The sequence below is a fragment of the Jatropha curcas genome, chromosome 5, assembly GCF_041381405.1.
Source record: "Jatropha curcas cultivar XTBG-Jc1 chromosome 5, XTBG_Jcur_1.0, whole genome shotgun sequence".
Classification (NCBI taxonomy): Eukaryota; Viridiplantae; Streptophyta; class Magnoliopsida; order Malpighiales; family Euphorbiaceae; genus Jatropha; species Jatropha curcas.
This window is the reverse complement of record NC_143155.1, coordinates 13827445-13851946: the sequence shown is the minus strand read 5'-3', so window position 1 is coordinate 13851946 and position 24502 is coordinate 13827445. Positions and strand designations below refer to the sequence as shown.

The following is a 24502-nucleotide window of genomic DNA, read 5'->3' as shown; positions in this document are numbered from 1 at the left end:
TTAGCTGGCTATTATCATCGTTTTGTGCCAGACCTTTCAAGAATAGCTGCATCATTAATAAAATTGACCTAGAAGAATGCTAAGTTCGTATGGTCCGATTCATATGAAGCAAGTTTTTAGAAGCTAAAAGAGTGCTTAACCACAGCTCCAGTATTAGCCTTACCATCAGGCAATGAAGGATACGTAGTGTTTTGTGATGCATCCAGAGTGGGGTTGGGATGTGTTTTAATGCAGCATGGTCGAGAATGGCGTATGCTTCCAGACAGTTGAAGAAACATGAACAGAATTATCCCACTCACGATTTGGAAATGGCAGCAATCATTTTTACACTGAAAATATGGAGGCATTACTTGTATGGTGTATCTTGTGAGATATTCACTGATCATAAAAGTCTGAAGTATATTTTTGATTAGAGAGATCTGAATTTGAGACAAAGGCACTGGATGGAGGTCCTTAAAGATTATGATTGTACCATTCAGTATCATGCTAGGAAGGCTAATGTAGTAGCAGATGCTTTAAGTCGAAAATCGTTGGGGAGCTTAACTCACATTGCAGCGGAAAGGAGACCGTTAATTCGGGAATTGGATGACATGCGTGATGAAGGCCTTAACTTGGAAATACCTGCTTCAAACTGTTTGTTGGCTCATTTCAAAATAAGACCGATGTTGTTTGACAGAATTAAAGCTGCACAAGACAGAGACCCACAAATACAAAGAATTGTGCAAGAGGTAATTACTGGTGGGTCAGTAGACTTTTTGGTAGACAACGATGGTGTACTCAGGAAGGGTACTACTCGTCTCTATGTACCCGATGTTGATAATCTGAGAAAGGAGATCTTGGATGAAGCTCATTATGCTGCCTATAATGTACTCCGGGTACTACTAAAATGTATCGGGATCTGAAAGAAAATTTTTGGTGGTCGGGAATGAAGAAAGATGTAGCAGAATTTGTGTCCAGATGTCTCGCTTGTCAGCAAGTCAAGGCAGAGCATCAAAGACCTTCTGGATTAATGCAACAATTACCGATACCAGAATGGAAATGGGAAAGAATTACCATGGACTTTGTGGTAGGACTACCAAAAACACTAGGAGGCTATGATTCGATTTGGGTGATAGTGGATCGACAGACCAAGATAGCTCATTTTCTACCAGTAAGATCCTCTTATAATGCTGACAGGTTGGCAAAGTTGTACATTAAGGAGATAGTGCGCCTTCATAGGGTTCCGATATCTATCATCTCTGACAGGGGAACACAGTTCACTTCGAGATTTTGGCAATCATTGCAGAGGGCTTTGGGAACCCGGCTTGACTTTAGTATAACCTTCCATCCGCAGACTGATGGGCAATCTAAGAGAACTATTCAAACTCTAGAGGATATGCTTTGAATGTGCATATTAGATTTTGGAGGATATTGGGATACGCAATTACCATTAATAGAGTTTGCCTATAACAATAGCTACCAAGCGAGTATAGGCATGGCACCTTATGAAGCTCTGTATGGCAGAAAATGCAGATCTCCTATCTGTTGGGAGGAAATAGGAGATAGACAACTGGTAGGGCCCGAGTTGATACAAATCACATTTGAAAAGGTTCCTATCATTCGGGACAGGATCAAAATAGCATTTGATCAACAGAAAAGCTACGCGGATCCTAAGCACAGAGAAGTGACATTTCAAGTGGGTGATTTAGTCTTTTTGAAGGTATCTCCTATGAAAGGTGTCCTTCGTTTTGGCAAGAAAGGGAAACTACCTCCAAGATATATTGGACCGTATCCTATAGTTGCAAGAATTGGGGAAGTAGCTTACCAACTGGAAATGCCTAATGAATTTTCTCACGTACATCCAGTTTTTCATGTGTCCATGCTAAGAAAGTACGTTCCTGATCTGTCTCATGTGTTAGAGCCGCAAGAGGTTCAGGTGGGTGAAGATTTGACATATGAAGAGACACCAATTAGAATCCTCAATTTTCAGATTCGTAAACTTCGATCCAAAGAGATTCCTATGGTCAAAGTTTTGTGGAGGAACCATTCTATAGAGGAATGTACATGGGAAGTGGCAGCTGAAAGGCAAAGAGAATATCCTCATCTTTTTCCCTCCATGTAAAGTGTTTTTGTATCTTTAGTGATCGCCTTTGAATTATTTCTCTTTGGCTGAATATGATCTTTCTTTGTTGCTCGTATATACTTTGACTTTATTTTGCTTACTACTAAAATTCGAGGATGAATTTTTATAAGGGGGGAAGACTGAAATAACCCGAAATTTTCTTTTCAAAGATTTTTCATTTAAATTTAATAAACTGACAGCCTGGAAATGTGTTTAATTATTTAAATGCAAATTAATAATTCGTATAGTGTTAAACCGATAAAAAAACCGGCTGGAAATTTAAAAACCATGATTTAGATCGAACCAAACCTGAATTGAATCAAACCAGCCCAACTCACCCAAACCACTTCTAGAACCCTCTTCTTCCCCTATTTCCAGCGCGCACTTCACCCTCCCCTTCCCCATTCTGTGCCTCCACCTACACGCAGCACCACCAATGCCTCCTCCTTCTCCTTCTTCTTCTTCTTCTTCTCCTTCTTCTTCTTGTTCGTTCTTTCCCTACGTCTGCGTCTGCATCTGCATCTGGCGAGGCTTAGAACTGCAGCGGCGACACCAGGTCGATCGGGTCTCCTTGCGCACCACCTCGTTGCCGCTCACCGTCGCAGTAACTCCGCCAGCAGTCCTGCTTTGTCCTCGGCTGAATCGCGCAGCGCCACAGCCCCTCCTACCTTTGATCGAGCGAGCGTAGTCAACCACAGCCGTTCTCCTCCCTTGTCACGACGATTGCCGGTGGTCTAGCTGCGTCACCGCAACTCCGGCCACCAGCCTCCACCTGCTCTTTGTTCCGGCATGCGTAGCCTCCATTTTTGGTCAAGCAAATTTCGGCAACAATATATTGGATCGCTCGGACCCGTCTAGTGCTCCTCTTGGGCAGAATCAAAGCTAGAGCTTCGTTCTCCACCACTATGAGTAATAATAAATCATGCATATCAACACTGCATTTGCATAACATTTATTTATAAACATTATATTTATATATTAACAGTATATTATTATGTGTATCTTATAAATATATTATGTCACTATTACTGTATAATTATAATTTTATGGTTGCACATTTGGATGGATTTGGTGTAATACATTGAATGAATTGTTTGATTACTTGTGCTGTGACTATACTGTGATTTGTTTGTGTGGAATTGGAATGAAGTGGGTCACCATGGGTTTGTGAGACTATTACCATTATATGGATCCTAATTATGATTACCGTTAGCCGGGTAAATGGGAGATCGACACCCCCGTGTGCACCTACCGTTATGATCTGTATGATATGGAAAACCACAGGTTGGTCTCTTTATTGGGCGCACGTGATAATCTAGATTTGATCGTAGCCCGCAGGGTGGCCTCTTGTTGTGAGTGCCTGATGATCCAGATTTGATGGAGACGATCGGGTTACCTCCTGTTGGTATTAAAAAAAAAAAAGAAAAGAAAAGAGAGACTGGAAAAATAATGAGAGGACTGGTCATGTGAGGATTATACTGGTCGGCCAGAATGGGGGATTGGCTCCTTGGTGCACACGTGAGTGGATGGGTCATGTGGGAGGACAACTCATCGGGGTTTCGGTGACGCCATTGACTAATTTCCACGTGATGTGATTATTTGAAAGTGATATTAATTGTGGGTGCTGACATGATGCCATATGATTAACTGTTGTGTGTTCATTCAGTACTCTAGGGTGCATTTTGCATGACTGTATGTGGTGTGTATTATTTATTATTATTCACTGAGTTGCAAAACTCACTCCCCTCTATCCAATCTCTCAGGTAGTAGAAAGTTGCTGATTCGACTGAAGCTCTACAATCTTCTCTCCAGAGTTACAAATGTAAAATTCATAATTTTGTTATTTAAATTGGGTTGTATTAATTACTCTACTTTCAAATTATTGTTGAACTCCGCAGTATAGGGTTGTGTATTTTCAATTGGGCCTTGTCGTATGCGTTACTTTATAAATGATTTGTTGTATAATTAGACGCAAGTGAATCAGTATGCTCATATTATGAATGTGATTTATCATGATTAGGCCCAAACTAAACTTTATTTGAGATAATTAAAATTTGGCCGGATTGTATAATATTTATTTATATTTATATCCTAACTTGTAAGGGCTTGCTGTTCCTATTAAATAGTGTGGCATGTATAAGTTGAGTAGTTTAGGCTTACTACGGGCCTCGGGAGCCTTAAGCTTATCTAGGCCCTAGTGCCGGTCCAGCCCACAGAAACGGTCGTGACAAAAACGTTTTTCAAGGGATGTTCCAACTCGTTGAAATTCAACATATGAATTATTAAACGAGTCTTTTTTTATATAAAGAATTATTGTGCATTTTTGTTACTAACAATATTGATGAAATTAATTTATATCCTCAAAATTGGGAGATTTGTACAAAAATTTTGGATATTTTAAAAATTTTTAATGAGGCTACATATAAATTTAGTGGGGTTTATTATCCCACATCTCATTTATTTTTGCCTATATGCATTAATATTGTTAGTGCATTTTAAGATTTTGAAAATGATATTTTATTACAAAATTGTGTTTTATCAATAAAAGAAAAATGGTTATCTTATTTTAAAAATATACCACCCCTTCTTCTTGTTGCTTGTGTATTTGATCCTAAATGTAAATTTGAAATTTTATCTGAATATTTGTCTCTTTATTATGAAATATTAAATCTTGATATAGAAGGTAGTGCTAATATAAATGTAGTATTGCATGAAGTTAGACAAAATATTATAGAATTATATATTGAATTTGTTCAATATTCTAGTTTATCTACTTTTTCTAATTCTTCTCAATTCAATAATCAATCTTTTCCAACTGAAAGGGTAAGTGTTAGTGCTGTTGAATGTATATTACTACAAAGATAAAAAAGACCTAAGGAATCCAGTTCTTTTTCCGAATTTGATAATTACCTTACTTCTTCTTTTGAGTTTGGTGCTAGTTTTGCAGATAATAACTTTTCAATTCTAGATTGGTGGAGTCGTCGCGCTAATGCATTTCCAATCCTTTCACCAATTGCAAAACAAGTTTTAGTAGTTTCGCTCTCCTGTTGCGGTTGAATAAGTTTTTAGTCAATGAGGAAACATACTTGATGAAATACGATTTTGTATGACACCCGATTCACTAGAAGCATAATCATGCGTGGATAATTGTAGCAAGGCCGAACTAAGAGCACAAGAGAATATCAAAGAAAATAAAGATTTATATGATCTTTACGATTGGTTCTCAACGGGAACATCAACCGGTGGTGGAAATAGTGACTAAGGTAAAAGGGTTAAATTAGTACAAGGTAAGTAAGAACTACGTGAGCTTTGATTTCTCTAAACCCAAAAAGGAGCCCTATTTTTTTTAAAAAAAAAAAATTAAGTTCCAACTTTTTAAAACAAAAATAAATTTAGTTGAAGACTTTTTTTTTTAAAAAAATAAATTAAGTTCAAGTCTTTTTAAAAAAATAAATTAAATTCAAGCATTTTTTAATTTTTTAAGTGTATTTTTTTAGAAATTATTTCACAAATTTTTAAATTTTAAATTTTAAATTTTGAAGAAAAATGTTCTCTACTTTTTTATTTTATAATTATGCGATTCCCTGGAAAACCAGCAAGAACTGTTGGTTTTGGAACCCGTAAGGATTCAGAATCGGAACTGAAATCGTTCGGTTCCAAATCGAAACCAAAACCGTCAATTTTGGGTTCTAAATTTTTTAGAACAGGAACCAGCGGTTCCAGAACCGTGACCATGTCTAACTACTTATACATTTGTATATGAGATGAAAGCAACTTTTGTTGTTGAAATTGAGGTCCATTCTTTAAGGGTGATCTTAGAGACTAAGATTCGTGAATAACTAGATAGAGGTCATTACTTGGAACTAGCTTTATGAAATGGGAGAAGGCATATATTACATCCAAACATATTAAAGAAGGATAGTTTCAGCTTTTAATAAGCAAGTCATTATACCTAATTAGGAAGTTCAAGCTAAGCTGATCCTTTCCTTGTTAAGATTTTATATTTAAGTAAACAACTAAGCTATGTATCAAGAAAATAATGAAATAGTCGAATTTGTCAAGGTGGATTACCTTAAAAGTGAAAAAATGATTTTTTTTTTTTTTTTTTAAGTTGGCCTTTAGCATTGCTATAGTTTGATTTCAAATTTCGTTTTCAAATTGAGAATAAAAACATATTGAAGCATGTTAGAAGTATCATAAGAATTCATTGAATTAGAGTCGAAATGCACCTATAGTTGAAATTGGAGGTTCAATTTTGGTTCCAAACCAATTAAAAAAAATTGAAAATTTACCTTGAAAATTAATTGGAACTAATCTAATCCAACGAACTAAAATATCAGGTTTGGTTTCGATTACTCCACTTAGAAAACTGGTTCGGTTCGAACCTTGCCGGAGGCAGGCTAATTGGCCCACCTAAGACAATTATTCTACCTCATCTCCACTCGTGGCAATGGAATTTAGAGATAAATATACAGTTTCCATAATGCAATTTCTACATTTCCTTTACTTATCACATTCTTAAATTGGTGGTTACTTCTTTGAGCATGGAAGATAATGCAGCCAATTGATGCAGCTTCCTATTAATTGTCAACACTGTCTACGCAAGCGATGCCTCCAAAGGCCAGGCTATGCGAATGCGACCAACTTCTATAAACTTCAACGCCAAATCTGCGCGTCGTTTCCTTTGCTGAAAGATACCGACTACTAGTAGACATATGGCCCCTCTTTTCAACAGGAAAAACGAAAAAAAAAAAAAAAATGGAAAAACGCGTCTTCTCCTCCTTGCCTACACAACAGAATTGGCAAGTATATTGTACTTACTATATCAAACATACGTGGCCCACTGTACACTTCATGATTGCTCTTGTCAACGGCCGCATCTACGGCTTTTACCACAAATACGTAAAGTTGAATGTCACGCTAGCTCATTCTCTCTCAAACTCTTTTCAAATTTATACATAGAGAACTTGCCCGCATTTTCAATATTTCCTTCATTTTCTCTCTTTCTCTCTTCTTCTTCTTCTTATTTGTTTTTATTTCTTATTTCCGAGTTTTGATCGACTCTGTTGCCATAAATTTACATAGATTGTAAGTTTATCTGAGCTAATTTCTCCGCCGCCTATGATTTCACTGTTTCCTTTTATTACTTGATCAGACAGACTCTGACCTCTATATCCGACCATGGGCCATTGTTGCAGCAAAGGTGTTTCCGTTGTAAAAAATGATGGAATCACACCTGGTAACTCTACCGCCGGCAACCACTCTAAGACCCCTTCCGCGCCATCTCCAACTGTACGTCCAGGGGAGACTCCTTCCTCCACTGATTTTAACTCCTTCGCAGCCAGCCCATCCCAAAGCCCTCTGCCTGCGGGAGTGCCGCCATCTCCTTCTCCGGCGGGTACTCCAGGAAGAAAGTTCAGGTGGCCGTTGCCGCCTCCGTCTCCGGCTAAGCCGATCATGGCAATCATGAGGCGTCGAGGGCAGACTAAGCCGCCAAAGGAGGTGCCAATACCAGAGGACGGAGAGGGAGCGGAAGGAGAGAGACAACTTGATAAGAGTTTCGGTTACAATAAGAATTTTCCGTCCAAGTTCGAGTTAGGGAAGGAAGTCGGGCGAGGGCATTTTGGTCATACTTGCTGGGCTAAAGGCAAGAAAGGAGAGCTCAAGGGACAACCTGTCGCTGTCAAAATAATTTCCAAAGCAAAGGTACTATTTAATACTATAATTACAAGACTTTGCTTAAATTTGGGGCATGAAAAAGTTAGTCAATGGAGTGTTATTTAGTATGAGTGGATTTCAATAATTTCCCTGGTCAAAATTGGAAGCCTTACGGTTTTTTGAACCTAATTTTTAGCAGTTGTTTAATCTTTTGGTTAAATTAAAAATTGTGCATGTTAGCATAACACATTGATAAGAGTATGAAATTAATTTTGATTATTGAAATCAGGCGAGGAATAAAAAAATATTTTGACTCCTTACAACTCAGTGTTAGTTTCGAAACAAAGCTTGAAACTCAGTGAGATGATAGTTTGTAAGACTCATACTGAGGTTTGATTGTTGCACGGAAAATAACACATATATGAAAAAATTTTTGGGTAAGCGAATGAATTAAAATTCAATTGGAAATTATTGCTTGGTGTTTGTAACATATTAAAAATAATAATTTTCCTTCATTTGGGAAGATAGTGAAAACATTTGAATCTATTAGAGTTTAATGTTTGTAGAGATTTACATAAAAAGTGTAACTAGTGCCGGTCAATGAGGATTGGTGATGCCTGATGGCTATGGCAATTGTTGCTAGTTGGTAATATAGTGGATATTAATTATTTAGTCCTCTTGTGCATTCCGCTCCTTTTTTTTTTTTTTTTTTTTTTTTTTTTTTTTTTTTTCAGTTTGTTTGAATGTGGAGGATATAAGTGGGAAGTCATTTTCCTTCTTTGAAAATGGCATACCTTTTACTTTTCAGTAGGAAAATATTTTCATATTGGCAATTTCTTCATATACTTCAAACATCACACCCTTAAACAAATGAATCCTAAGATCTGAATCAGCGGGTAGAATTTGCCAGCTCAGGCACATTTCTCTAAAACATTTTGAATCTTGTAATTTCCCTCTGTGGTTAGTGCTGGAAATTTTAATGATGTTAATTCAACATGTTGAGACTTAATTTAAAGACATATTTGTAGGTTGAGTCCTAAGATATGAAAGGAAATGTTATAGCAGTTGGATGGAAAGCAGTAACTGATATCATTTATGCTTGCCGGAATGGTGCAATATGCCTATAAACATGGATTGACAATGATGTAGGAGGAAATGATCAAAAGTTTAGAATTTAGGGTTTCTGAAATTATTATTTGTGGTATTATAGCATCCACTGTTCCCAATACTCTAGCGATTCTTACATTAATGTTATTTTATACTTTATTTAAGTTAGACTCTTTTTATCATTCAAAAAAAAAAAAAAAAAAAAAAGAATAAGACTCTTTTTAGATTAGTTAAGTCGTTTTCCAATTAGGCTTTACTATTTTGCTTGACACCAAGTCCTTATTGTATTAGCATCTATAATTAAAAGGCTTAATAAGGTTGTCTACAGCAAACTTTATGTGCTTTTGCAAATTTAGCCCATTTTAAAAATTTGAATGATTATACCCCAATTTTTTAATTTGTTTGCAATGATGATACTGTCTCTGTCAAAATTGGATCAGAACAATAATATTTAATTCTAGACATAAATAAAAAGATTAAATTTTCTGTGTTTCAAATTTCTCTTTCCTTTTTTTCTTCGAGTAAATCTTGCTTACACTGGGTGTAGTCCCCTTTCTATTTCTAATTGCATACGTCTCATTCTGCTGAACCAAAACACATAAGTGGTTTCTCTTTTACTAATACCTGATGGTCATTGTTTCAACTTTAGAAGGTTACTCAATGACATACCTAGGAAGCTTTCTAGTCCTAATTGATCATTTATTGATCAATTGAAACAAATAAAATGATTAGACCAGCAAGAGTCCTATAAAATGATTAGACCAATAAAACGATATTTCAGATGCTAGGTGAGTGTGCTTCAAAAAGGACACTAATTGAGGGGAAAGATATTTATGCGAATATAATTAGAAGTAGGATAGAGCTAGAGTCTAGTATTTTCACAATCTGAATGCAGTGGATTGCAGGAGCAGTTAGTAAGAACTAATTTAGAAGTTTCTGTTCAAATTACCGATTTTCATGGATATTCTACTTTCGAAATAGATCCAAAAAGTAGCAATTGGGGAAGAACAACATTGAAAGATATTGATGGCCCTAAGGAGAGTGAAAAGGAGAGAATTTTCTTGTTTTTAGTGTGTTAAAGGGAGCAGGCAGCAGCTCTAAAAAACAATGTGCCTTTGATTATTTTGGAAGCAACGCACTTTTGTGTGTCCTTATATATGCCTCCTTAGTCACCAAATTATTTGTTGGAGGTTGTACCTGATAAAAGAGATTCCTACAGTGAATATTACAATGAGGAAGAGGAAGAAATTAACATGGTATCTAGCCAAGGTGAAAAATTCATTGTTCAACAGATTCTCACTACCCCCTTCAGTAGAAAAACAAGAAGATTGGAACTTTGAAAGTGAGAAAAGAAAGGAAGATTGTTATTCTTTAACATAAAAGGAGCTTAGGCAAATGATCCTATTCTCATAGCTTATATATCTAAACTTTTCTATCTGGAGCTGAGTTCTCTCCATCCTGGAGGAATTGATTGAGGAGGAAAGGACTAAAAGTTTAGAATTTAGGAATTTTCTCAAATGACTATTCATGTTACTGCAGCAGGAATTATTCATGCTACTGTAGCAATTTTCAATTAGGGTTGTTATGCATTTTATTTAAATTACTTTATCTAGAGTAGTTAAGTCCTTTTCAAGTAGGATTTACTATTGAGGATATTATTGTAGAACTATGTTTTAGTCCTTATTCTATTAGTATATATAGTTAACACCTTATTCTACCAGGGATTATATGCTGCATAAAGGGCTTTACTCTCTCTTTACAGGCATATTTCAAAATTGAGTAATAAATGGACCAGTTTATTGGTCTTTGTTTTCCTGGTTGTGTCATCATAAGATTCAGCCCTTTTCTTGGATTATGTTCTATTAATTCACTTTTTTCAATGTTTTCTTGCCAAATCTATAACCTAGCTAGGTTTAGAGTTATTCTTATCACATCAGGCAATTCCAGAAAAATACTAATTGGCAATATAAATTGCATTATGGAAGTTCGGATAATGCCTTAATAAAGCTGCTAAGTATTATTTACTCTGATTTTTTTTTCTCATAAATAGCAATAATCAGCTATCTCAATAAGTTGACAGATACATTTGAATCTAAAGGTGCTTCAGTGACTAAATGACTGTCCATGGCAGATGACAACAGCAATATCCATTGAAGATGTTCGTAGGGAGGTAAAAATATTGAAAGCTTTATCTGGGCATAAACATATGATCAAATTTCATGATGCTTTTGAGGATGCCAATAACGTCTACATAGTCATGGAGTATGTATTCTTCATTGTAGTTCTTTTTGATTAGTATCTTTATTGTATTTCTTTTTCCGGTTTTTTTAATATATTAGCAGTATTTTTCCATGGAGAATATCTTATGTTATTTTATATGTTCATACCCATAAAGCTGATTTTTGAAATGAACTATCCATTAGAAGCCAAAGTTTGCACATAATACTGAGAAAAACGAATTCTATATGGATTAATCTATGCTTATTTTCTATACATCAGAAAACTTAAATATATGTTCTGAAGTATTTTGAATATTGTTATTGGCAGATTGTGTGAAGGTGGAGAACTACTAGACAGAATTTTATCAAGGTAATACAGGGATACTTCACATCACCTCCTTGAGGACAATGTTACTTTTATTCTCTAATAATAGAGCTGATGTCTAGTTAACTTTGAATCATATACATCTGATGTGAATCCGTGTGATTCTATGTTGTAGAGGTGGAAGATACACTGAGGAAGATGCTAAAACCATTATTGTGCAAATTCTAAGTGTAGTTGCCTTTTGTCATCTTCAAGGAGTTGTGCACAGGGATCTTAAGCCAGAGGTATAGCAGAACTCGTGCAAATTTATCTATGCGCATATCACATGCAGATATATGCATACTGTTATCAAATTTGGAAATTATATACTGAATGATAAAGTCGTGTATGTCTTCTTCAAGGTTGCTATGCAATATTCTTCAACTCTGTTTCCAACTTTAAACGAATCATCTTTCTCCACTTACAGAATTTCCTTTTTACAACAAGAGATGAGAATGCTCCAATGAAGATCATTGATTTTGGTTTATCAGATTTTATTAGGCCAGGTAATATGTGCTTATTCATGAATTTATTTTTGGATCTAGTGCTAGTGTTATTCGGTTGTGATGAATACATCAAATCAGAAAAACCCATTATCCTAATCCAAGTTCATTTTGTGTATTTGGTTTGACTTCGTTATACTTCTAGTCTCTGTATGAGATTTTTACTTTGGCTTATTAATATGACCTTCAAGTGAATTTTGATTTTTTAATTTCTAACGTTCAATTTTGAATATGCTGTTATTCTCCTTCTTCTTGATAATGCTTCAGAAAAACCCTTTTACAGCTATGGTATGACAAAAACACAGTAAAAAAAGCTTGCTTCAAACACATGCATGGTTAAGAGTATATGTAAACATACTTGTTAAGAAATGGATTTTCTGAACAATTTGATTTAGAACTCAATGTGACCAAGTTTATTTGTTTGTCTCATCTCATTTTCCCATACAAAACACTTTTTTCCATGTAAAATTATATTTTAAATGTTTTTTACTCATATTATTACTGCATTTTCCGTGTTTCTTCATTTCTGTTTCTGTGTGCAACATAGGCCTCAAGTTAGGTGATGGTAAACAGTCCACCTCATACACAGAGATCTGGTTGTTGCTTTTGTGGGACAAGGAGAGGAGAGTGTTCTGGTCCAATTTATTTCATAATATAGCTGGTGTGAATTCTTTGGAAAATTTATCAATTTTGGAATTTCCCAAATTTATTTAGTGCTTAAAATAAAAAATTGCAGATTTGAATGAAACCTTTTGAGGTCAAAACAGGACATGCATGGACCTTTAAATAAATTTTTAGGAAATTTAATTCGTTTGATCCAAGTGAAGGAGAAAAAGAAACATCGATGCTTTCAGTAACACTAGCAAGGATTCCATTTTTACTTATGCGGCTGTAGAGAGTCAATTAAATTTAATTCATGTTTTTGCTATATTCAACTGCAAGCTTGAAAACAATATGTTTTATTCTTATACATGTGCAGATCAACGTCTCAATGATATTGTTGGCAGTGCATATTATGTTGCACCTGAAGTGCTACATAGATCATACAGTGTTGAAGCTGACATGTGGAGCGTTGGAGTCATAGCATATATTTTGTTGTGTGGAAGTAGACCTTTCTGGGCTCGAACTGAATCAGGAATTTTTCGTTCCGTGTTAAGAGCTGATCCTAACTTTGATGACTCACCTTGGCCTGCGATATCACCGGAGGGAAAAGATTTTGTTAAAAGGCTTTTGAATAAGGATCATAGAAAGAGAATGACTGCTGCCCAAGCTCTAAGTAAGTTATTTCTAAATATTTCAGATACCTCCGTTTCTTCAAAAATTAACTTTGAACATCTGGATGTTCTCTCCCTCCCCCCGTCCCTTGTGGTTTAATGAAACATATAGTCATACATGCTATTTGCTGATGATGACACTTTTATGGCTCTTGGTGGTGGTAATAAACAAACATATGTGTGCAGCTCATCCATGGTTACGAGATGAAAACCAGTCTGTGCCTTTGGATATTTTGATATACAAATTGGTCAAGTCATATGTTCGCGCCACACCATTCAAGCGAGCAGCACTGAAGGTAGTTATACATAAAGATACTTGTATCAGTAGATGTTTTTTCCCATCCCTAGACTGAAATAAAAAAAATGGAAACATATGCTTGGCCATGCCTTTTTACGGGCATTGCCACTACGCCGGTTCAAACCGGAAACAGCCTGGAATTTAGTGAAGCAAAACCACTATGGAACTGGTTCAAACGGGAAACATCCTGGAATTTAGTGAAGCAAAACCACTATGGAACTGCCGGTTAAGGTTCCTTTAGTTGCAAACAATTAATTGCAACTGGTCTGGAATCACGGGTTGAACAGGCGGTCTAGTCCTGTTTTGGTTCATTAAATAAATAAAAAAAAATTGGAAGATATAAATTTGAATTTCATATCTGAGTGCTTAATGTGTATGCACACACATTAATAGTCTTATACAACTGATGAGTTTCCATTGAAACGTTTTTGAGTTTTAATTGGACTTCAATTAGTAGTAATTTAGTTTCCTTTTTTTACAATAGTGACTACTTATTTTTGGAATAAATTTAAGTGGTTTAAATTACATCATACAATTTCTTTGTATTTGCTTATCTGTAATTTTTCTTAGAGTTACACGATGTTTTTTCTTTTATTAGTATTGTAAAAATTTTCATGAATAAAATTTATCAACATTTTCTCAAAGTTCCGGTAATGTTTTTCCAAATTGTTCTCTCCCCCACCCACCCCCACAAAAAAAAAAAAAAAAAAAAAAAAAAGAAAAGTAATGCTGGAACAACCGGAACCTCTTTTTGTTGGAAATGGACATGAGCTGGCCGGAATTGGAACCAGCCTGAATCGGATGATTCACGGCCCAGTTAAGTTTCCTCCTTATGAGTGAGCTTAAACCATTGGTTCACCAAACTGGCCATGCCTACCATTTTGGCATCTCTGGGAAAAATGACGTATATGGTCCACTTTTTGATGATGTTTGATAGAAATTATGTAGAATGTGCTAAGATTAGGGTCATCTATAATATAATTTTTTTATGTTTTTATTATGTTTGCAGGCTCTTTCAAAAGCTATTCCAGAAGATGAGCTGTTTTACCTTAAGGCTCAATTTAAGCTTTTGGAACCCAAGGATGGTTTTCTTTCGCTTAATAATTTTAAATTGGTTAGTCAACGATTGTTGCATTTGGCTTTTACTTCTGCATGAGAAATGTGTAGCAAGTAGGATGATATAACATGATTAATGGAGCCAATTTGATGTAGTAATTCGTTGTATGCATGATATGCTGACAACCTTTAAATGTATGGTCAATTGCAGGCATTAATGAGACATGTTACTGAAGCCATGAAGGAGTCTAGGGTTCTTGACATTTTCAATTTGGTGAGGTTTCTTTATCTATTTATGGACCTTCAGCAAGATAATTTGATACTTTGGTTGCCATAATAAAAGAAAGAGATGCTGACAATTTCTTGTCAGCATTTTAGTTTGGAATTTTATTCCATTCTGTCCAGTGATGAGGGATTTGGAACGATCCATGGATGTGGTTGAAGTTCCTTGTCTGGCACAATAAAAATAAGGTAAAACTCCATGGATTGTTCAGAAACACTGGTAGACTGCAATCCCTCATTATGATGGATTTTGGAATCACACGAGAGATGTGACTTATCCAAATCCCTGCATTTTAAATGGATTTTGCAATTGCACATGAGAGGTTGATTTTTCCGAATCCCCTCATTTTAATGAATGAAGGATTCTTAAAAAAGTTTTATTTATTTACAAAGATAAATTAAATAAATAAGAACCTTTGAACTCATTTAATATTTTTATACTAAATAGGATTAAGTCGTACAAATATATGGAATAAAAACCTACAAATCCATGGATTTTAACAAACTCATAGAGTTAAAAAATTCTTAATCCGAACATTGCCTTAATTGGTAAGCTAACTACTTTAATCTCAAATTGGATAAATTTGATGATTCTTTTACTTTGTCTTCCATGATAATTTGAGTTCAATTAATGATATGATTTCATAAGGTATTGTGATCTAAGGTTCTAATGGTTTCCACTAACATTTTAGCTTCTTATTTCAGATGGAACCACTCTCCTATAAAAAAATGGAGTTTGATGACTTCTGTGCTGCTGCAATCAGTATATATCAACTTGAGGCCCTTGAAGAGTGGGAAGAAATTGCAAGGACAGCTTTCGAGTACTTTGAAGAAGAAGGAAATCGTGTCATTTCAATGCAGGAATTGGCTGTGGTATGTGCATCTACTACCTCTTGGAAATTTACTCAGTAGTTAAGTTTGGAAGTATCTATCTTACCATGCAATAATCTGTGCAGGAAATGAATTTGGGCCCTACTGCCCATTCTGTAGTCAATGATTGGATTAGAAGTTCTGATGGGAAACTGAGCTTCCTTGGATACACCAAATTTTTACATGGTGTAACAATTCGTAGTTCAAATACAAGAGTTCGATAACATAGCTGGAAATATAGAATTTTTTACCATTTTTTTAATCTTAAATGTTATGATTTTTGCCCCTATAATCTGATTAGAAGTGTAAAAATGGGAGGTCTAGACAGGGAAATTGTTGGAGTACATGATATTAACTCATTGATCCCTGAGTATATGAAGTCATCATAAATTTATTTGCAAAGATGAATGTGCAGACAGTAAATGTTCAAACCTTGAATTCAAATATATCTTAGTTTATTTTTTCTCTCTCTAGCATCTCAATATTCTGACTGCAGGAGACAGTAAATATTCAAACCTAGCAGTTTCTTTGCACTAGTGCCTCGTGGGATTTGAAATTTGCATAGTTGAATTTTCATCACCAAATCTCTAGTAGACGCCAATATTAGAAGAGTAATGCACGGAATAAAAAGTTGTTAAACACTGGAATCGAATATTTTGAATAAAAAAGCACGAAAAAGAAAGAAGAGATAAACCTATGAAGCTGCCACATAACGTTTATGGCTTGCATTGTAACCCAAACCTTTTATTGTGGAATTGAATTTATGGAATTATTTAAAATATTTGTAAAATATATTTGTCTCAAATAGATTGATTGCTTATAGCGACCAGATTTTGGTTATATGGAACCAAATTTTAGTTGCAATTTATGAAAACACTAATTCTCAAATTTCAATTATGTGATAAGAACACTATAATTTAAAAAAAAAAAACATGTTCGCGATTAAAACTTTTGCGACCACAATTATATAGTTTCACAAAAATTCAATTGCGACCAACAACTACTTCCCACCTAGTAAAATTTTTTGCAGCGAAGCCTATTGTGACGGTGTGAGACATGATGATATATTCGGTTGCAATTTGTTTTTATCTGTTGGGAATATGAGTTGTTGCAATAAACTATTTTTTTGCAGCGAGAGCAAAAGGATTTTAAATCTTTAAATCCCCAACTTCAAACCCATCATTGAGCAAAAGCCAATGCCAATCAAGCCCGCCACTTGCCGGTCTCCTTCTCCATGGTCATCGGCTTTAAGTCTCGCTGGAATCTTTCTTTGCTTTCATTATCCCACAGTTGATTTTGCTCATCTTTCATTTACATTAGCTACTGTTGATTTTGCTTGGTCATTTACTTCTTTGCTCTTGATTCGGTTTTGCAATTAGCTTGACTTCGAAGCTTGTTCCTTTTGCCATTTGATTTATCGATTTTGATATCAAACTATTCCTGCAACTTCTGTTTTTTTTTTTTTTTTTTTTTTTTTTTTTTTTTTAAGTAAAGAGAATATTCCAAGCATATTCTCATCCTATTGGATTTGTGATTTCTTCCCTCTTTAATTTGCCCTAAATTAGTGTCTCTGTTGTTTCTTACATTTAAAAGAAGATATCAAAATCCAACCTAATTTTTTGGCTGTAAAATCACATAATTTATGGGAGAATGACGTCAGAATTTAAACACTCAACCTACTTTGTGTGTGATTAAAGATCACGCATGCTGACCATACGAAAAAATAAATTTTTATCAATTATTGTGGAATTTTATGAGCAAATTGCAAAAAAGTTTATTTATGGGCTTTTAATTAATTGGACTCAAGTTGATGGGATAAATTTAATATTCTTTCATAATTAAATTTCAGAATAAAAGCCAATTTAGCTTCTAAGTTTTGTTTAGGAGTATCAAAAAATTAGATTTGAACTTTAAGCCAATTTAGCCCCTGAATTTATTTAAAATTATTAAAAAAGGTTGGATTTAACTTTTTAGACCAATTTAATTCATGAAATTTTTATAAATTAATAAATTGATTCAATTTAACATAATTGATTTTTCTTCATTCTTGTTTCGTACTAAAAACATCATATCAAACTTTTCAAACACTTTTGAATTGAATTTTAAATTCATAAAAGTGTCATTTTTAGTAAATTTACAAAACCTACCGTGTAACTTTAATCTGTTCAACATGAGAAATATATGGATTTCATATCAATTTTTAAATATTCAAATTAATTTATATTTATGAACTCAAAATCATTAGTCAAGGTAAAGAGAATATAATATATGGTTTTCCTTTATTTCAAATTTAATTAATTTTTTTAATAAATTACATAGTCTGATTCCAACTATAATCTTAAATATTTTTAAATATAATGAAGAATCAATGGCTAAATTAATTCAAAATATTAAATCTGGTATTTTTAATTAGTTTAAACAAGTTCACGGGATAAATTGACACAAAATCTTAAATCTGATTTTTTTAATCATTTTAAATAAATTCATGGGGTTAAATTAACCGAAAAAGTCAACTCTCACTTTTTTTTATCTCACTAAATAAATTCATGAGCTAAATTAGCCAAATTGCGAATAACATGGTGCTATAATTGATAGATACTTGAAATCTCTAAAAAAAAAAAATAATACATATCAAAAATAAACAAAACAATACAACAAAACCCTAAAAACAACATAAACATCAAGAAAGATATTTTATTTTCCCAAAAAAAAAAAAAAAAAAAACAAGAGTCAACAGATGATAAATTATGGGCTATTAGGCTTGTAATTGAATCGACTATTTACTTGCAAGGCCAAAACTACAAATTGAAATAAATTATTTTACAAAGTTTATAATTACATAGGATTAATAATATAAATATTGTAAATATTTATAGTAACTAATTTTATACGACGTGCGATATGTTGTTATTGCTCGTTATTTACTCCTTGTTTATACTTAATTTTTATATAATACTAAGTATTAATCATAATTTTCCTGCTATATTGTCTAAATTTTTATTACATGATTTTATATTGAGATTAAGATAAATACAACAACTAATTAATATTAAACTTTATAATAATAATTAGCTATATTTACTGCCCAATCTTTGTAATGCAAAATCCATAGAAATTAATTTAGAAATTAACATAATATTTAAATTTGAATTATTAGTTCTAATTGTTATGCATTTTCAAGGTGGCTTAAAATTTTCTTTTGGAGATTATTAAATTCTTGTAAATTTGAAGATTTATTATGAAATTGAGAATTTGTGCATTTATGTAATGGAATTTAAATGGAAACGCTCAAGTATTTTTAGGAGCTCTTGATTTGAGGAAGAAAGGGAACTCAATATGACGTTTAGTTTTGATATGGTGATTAAATAAATAGGAATATAAATTAGAAATTAAATGGAGGGAATTAATAAATTAGAAGCACAAATTTAATGGATTAAGTCAGAGATTTTAGTTATAAAAATAAATTGAGGGACTTATGACTCAATAATCAAGTAAAAAACAACTTGACATTTTTGAAATTCTTACATTAGTAAGATTATTTTAGAAAATGACCAACTAAAACTCAATTAAAGGATTCCATATGGCATAAACTTTATTATAAATCCATCAAAATATAGACTAGCAAAATCTTATCTATCCATAACAATAAAAATCTCATGTATCTAATTTTCACTCCTTTCATATCTCTCTCATTTTATTACATTTTCCTAAAAACCGAAAATAAAATCCAAACTTAAAAAACAATAAATGTCTTAAAATCTCACCACGGGAGGTATATAAATCTTTCCTAAACATCTCATCTAAACATATTTGAGTAAGAAAAGCAAGAAAACTAGGAGATTTATTTCATATGATTTGGCCAACTTAGAACTAGAAGGGGAAGATAAAGAGTGGAATTTCTTTAAGAAAATGGACTAATCTGGTTTAAAGGAGTGTTTTAATCTTTAAATCCTGAATTTTTGAATCTAATGTTATGTTGTACAATAATAACAATAACACTACACCTGAATATAAATCCAACTTAATAACAACCAAACTTAATATGAAATTTTGACGATTTATTATGAAATTGAGAATCTGTTTATAACCACATACTTAGTGGTATCGAGAAATAGTATTGTGGAATCTAATTGCCTTGTCCAATCTGCTAAAAACGAAATCGGAATGCTCATATTGAGTTGGATTCATGGTGTGAACCCTATTTAATCTAATTGCTTTCTTTGAAAAGGAGTCGCCACATGCATTTTTTTATTTTGAGAGAAACAACTAAGGAAAATCCTAATTTGACTCCGAACATTGGTCAAAATAGATAAAATGCACTATAAATCGAAATCGAAGAGGATTCAGGGACTAGGTTTTCGATTCAAAAGGCTTTTGATCTTAAAGGTAGATCCGTCTCATCATCCATACATAACAAATTGGTGTGGTATATTCATATCATAACATATGAATAGTAGGAACTAGCATTCTTATTGAGACTAGAACTCATAGGGAAGAAAATAGATTTATGGATGGAATCAAATATGCAGTATTTACAGACAAAACAATCAATTAAATGTTAATGCTTCGTCGAATAAAAATAATTTTGAGATGGATAAGAAAGCAGTAAAGAAAGTGATTAAAGAAAGCGATAAAGGATGAAAGGAAGTGTCATTTCTAGCCTTATTTAGAAGATTCTAAAATGGCCATACATCTCCAAATTAAGGCAAACAAAGTAGCGAATGAATAAATTAATTAGGAAATGCCCTCTCTAGCCCCTTAAGGGGATTCTAGGATGACCACATGTTTTCATAAAATCAAAGTAAAGAAAACATTCATAGAAAGCAATAAAAAGGAAGCGTATATAACATAAAGAAAGGTGCAAAGAAGGGAGTATTGCCTCTAGCCCCTTTTGGAGATTCTAGGACAATCACACATCTCTCAATCAAGCACATAAAATAAGCAAATCCGAATGAAGCAAGAGAAAAGAAAAAAGGGGGAAAAAATGATTTTTGGTTCGCCACTCGAGTTTAATAATCAAGTTAGCCCACTTATCCCATTGAATAGAAATCAGAACCAAGCAGTTATTCCTATTGTGAGATTCGAATTTTCAATTATGAAAAGTGTGTGTTGTGTGTGTGTTTTGATTAGAGGTTGGCTTTAGTTGCCATTTTGAAAGAAATAATGTCGTTTGATTTGAACAAGTACCTTTAATCGCCAATTGATTGAAAAAGTGACTTTAGTCACCAAGTTGATGAAAATGCGGCCTTAGTCGCCAATTGATTGAAAAAATTGGCTTTAGTCGCCAATTGATTGAAAAGTGGCTTTAATCTCCAATTGATTAAATAAGTGGCTTTAGTCGCCAAGTTTATGAAATGTAATCACCATGTTTGAGAAATGTGACTTTAGTCGCCAATTTGATTAAAAAAGTGTTCATTTACTTTAGTCACCAAAGGTTTTGAAAAAGAGGCTTTAGTCGCCGTTTTGGTGTGAAGATGGATCATTTGGCATAATTGCCAAAAGTTAAAGAGAAAGACTTTAGTCTCCTATTTTATGTGAGAAATGGTTCATTTGGCGTTTTGTTGCTAAAAGTTTTAAAAGAAAAGAAAAAGAGATGAAATAGTGCTTATAACGAGGCAAAGGGAACAAGCAATTCCAAATCATTCATCTAATATAAGCATGGAGGCATCCAAAAATATCCAATGTGGGATTGGGGGAGAAAAAAATTTTTCTAGGCAGCTGACACAGGCTGGTCAGCAGCAATGGCCAGTCCATCGGTGGCCAGGCTAGGTTGGCCGGCCTAGGTCAGCCTTTTTGGTTTGGTTTGATTTTTTTGGCTGATTTGATTGGTTCGAGGCCCATTTCAACTCCAATTTCAACCCGTGATATACTGTTGAAAAGGTCTTTTAGTCTGGAAAATTGCTTTGTAGAGAGAACTATGACTGAACCAAAGTGATTTACTTGTCTATTTTGCATTGATTTTTGATTTATTTGGTTCATCTCAGGTTTCACTGATTTTTTTCTTCAAAAATCTAAATGTAAAAAATAGGTGCTCATAGATATCCTCCATTAGGAGTGTCAAAAATGATTTGGCACGAGTGATGGTTATAAACCATGTCTTTTCCCTTGTTGAATGTTGTAAGGTTACATATGAGAGCCTTAGTGGCTGATCGATGTTGACAGGCTGATTGATAAGGGCATGAGAGCCTTCAACTGTTGATGTTAGTTAGATGACGGACAAGGGTGTGAGAGCCTTTAGCTATTGATTATTGTAAGCTAATTGACAAGGGCATGTGAGCCTTCAACTGTTGATTGTGGTAAGCTGATTGACGAGGGCATGTGAGTCTTTAGCTGTTGATGTGATGGGAGATTAAATCCCATTGAGATGTTGAAGGCTGTCAGTTTGTTGAAGCCTGTTGATTGATGGGAGACTAAATCCCATTCTCCCATTGAGATGTTAAGGTTGTCAGTTCGTTGAAGCCTATTGACTTAAGGGAGACTGAATCCCATTAAGATGTTGAGGCTGTTAGTTCATTGAAGCCTATTGATTTAAGGGAGACTGAATTTTGTGAAGATGTCCAATCTTTACTCATTTGTGGGTGCTCTAGTCAAGAAAGGATCTCTTCGTGGTTGATTTGACTTAATTGGTTTCACTTATAAGAAATGATCTTCTAAATGAAGGGTTTTGCTCATTTATGATATGACCTAGAGGATGGCTGCTAGGTTAAGCACTTTTCTGACTAATCAATGAGGAGCAGTATGAATGGCATTAAGGGAGACTAAATTCCATGAAGATGTCCAATCTTTACTGATTTATGGGTGATCTGGTCAAGAAAGGATGTCTTAGTGGTTGATTTGACTTGATTGGTTTCACTTATAAGAAATGATATTCTAAGTGAAGGGTTTTGCTCATTTATGATATGCCCTAGAGGACGGTTGCTATGTTAAGCACTTTTCTAGCTAATCAATGAGGAGCAGTATGAATGGCATTAACTCAGGGATGGAGAGCTTATTGTAGAAGAATCTGAAGTTGATGGATTGCATCCTTTATTCCTCCATGGTTGTTAGCAGTAATAGTTTGTAGCATGAGTGCATGTTGTATTTGCATTAATTGGACGATGTATGAAATGTATGTGAAATGTCTTCATAGCTTATGCACATTTTGTATGCATGAATTGAATGATGTGTAATTTTTGTGAGGAATGTATTTGCAGCTTATGCATTTTGTGCACAAATGCTGATGTATGATTAGAAAAATGTATGATTTTGTGAATGCATGCATTGTGATGCAGTTGATGGGTTTGTCTCTAGTGATGTCTTACCAAGAATTAGGATTGTGAGGTAGAGGACATGTTCTTAGTGATGGTTTGTTTTTATTAGTCCCATTGTTCTGGCTGGGGATATGGTTAATGTCATTGTGAGAGGAGGAATTAGGTTTCTTCACTCAGCTAGACCTAGAGGTATGTTCAGAGTGTAAAATGAGTATGAAACTTGGCTTACCATTGTTGCTTGGTCATGGAGGAAGGTCAAAGGGTGGACTTGGGGCAGTGTGGTTTTGCCCCTGTTTCAGTGAGGATTTGCATGAGATTTTCAAAGATACTTTCTATGGTTTGCCCTAGTTGGAAAAGGTGTGGCTCTGTTTAAGGTCTTGCATGCTTTTGGATACCGTTTGGAGGATGCCCCATGTTTAGGAAGTTCAGTGTTGCCAATGCACCTTTAGTAAAAGGCATGATTTCAAAGATCTAATTTTGCTAGGAAGATGATGATCAAGAGTCAAATCGATTTCAATTCTGAGGCTTCCATGGGATATGGGTTTTAGTTCATCTTATAAGCTCAAATCAATTTCTGCCTTGATTTGGTAAGTGCAATATTTTGGTTTGAGGATGAAAAGATTGAAGGAATCAAATGGTTCAGGACCTTTCTTGTGTATAAGTCCAAATATGGTATAGGTGCATGATAGATCATGTGGTGGTGATGGACTTGCAACAAGGCAAAGGGCCTTGCTGATAAAGCCAAAATGAGACACTACTATTTACAAGAAAGACGATAAGGAGAGTAAGAATCATGATTTAAGAAATGTACATTTTGGTGTTTTGCCTGGAGGTTTGTTGGGCCTATGAAAAGGGAGAGTTTTAATGGTCATTTGAAAGATGTGTTGCTTATGAGGGTGTACGCCTTCATAAAGAAGACAACTAGGCTTAAGGATGATAGTGATTTTGGAGGATGACTCAAGGGACATGTGCCTTAGAAGGAGTAAATTTTACCTAGGCCAGACATTTTTCGACAAATGACAAGAGTAGGATTTTCAAGTTGGAGTAGTTATTCCAGACAACTTGACGATTCTACTTTTATGCTTCCCACCTCTTCTCTCCCAAACATGGTGACGAAGGCCAAATGAATGCTTTTCTTTTGAAAACTAGATGACTAAATCATCTAACCTCATTTGTAACCTTTATTTTAGCTTAGTTTTTATTCTCTTTAGTATTAAATTTGTTTATTTTGTTAGGTTTCATTTTGTTATTGAGTCTTGTGATGGTGAGATGGAAATATTTAAAAAAAGGCTTTATTTTGAGTTGAAAAGTGTATAAGTATTATTTGTGAAAGATAGGTTGAAGAAGACAAGCATATTGGAGGTTTCAGACTTAACACGACCTAGCTTCAAGTGCAACACGATTGTGCCATGAACTCCTATGAGCTGCTTTCTTCTTAGTCGCAACACGAAAGAGGTACACGACTGTGTTACATGATTTCTTGTGAACAGAAATCCAAATAGACCTGACAAGGACGGATT

General features: G+C 34.3%; 2 protein-coding genes across 3 annotated transcripts; both read left to right on the top strand.

Moving 5' to 3' along the window:
- Positions 1–245: 245 nt before the first annotated feature.
- LOC149496247 (uncharacterized) lies at positions 246–902 on the top strand. The gene is made up of 2 exons (XM_089721309.1): positions 246–397; positions 491–902. The coding sequence occupies exons 1-2, from the start codon at positions 246–248 to the stop codon at positions 900–902; spliced, it is 564 nt and encodes a 187-aa protein (XP_089577435.1).
- A 6107-nt stretch (positions 903–7009) lies between these two features.
- LOC105648926 (CDPK-related kinase 4) lies at positions 7010–16201 on the top strand. Of its 2 annotated transcripts, none has more exons than XM_012235429.4 (11): positions 7010–7807; positions 10998–11128; positions 11414–11455; positions 11586–11694; positions 11877–11955; positions 12932–13228; positions 13413–13522; positions 14534–14638; positions 14792–14854; positions 15568–15735; positions 15819–16201. In XM_012235429.4, the coding sequence occupies exons 1-11, from the start codon at positions 7283–7285 to the stop codon at positions 15954–15956; spliced, it is 1767 nt and encodes a 588-aa protein (XP_012090819.1). In that variant the 5' UTR covers positions 7010–7282; the 3' UTR covers positions 15957–16201. The 2 variants fall into 2 exon arrangements, with proteins under 2 accessions (XP_012090819.1, XP_089577689.1); XM_089721563.1 differs by having other exon boundaries at positions 7668–7807; positions 10965–11128.
- Positions 16202–24502: the final 8301 nt, after the last annotated feature.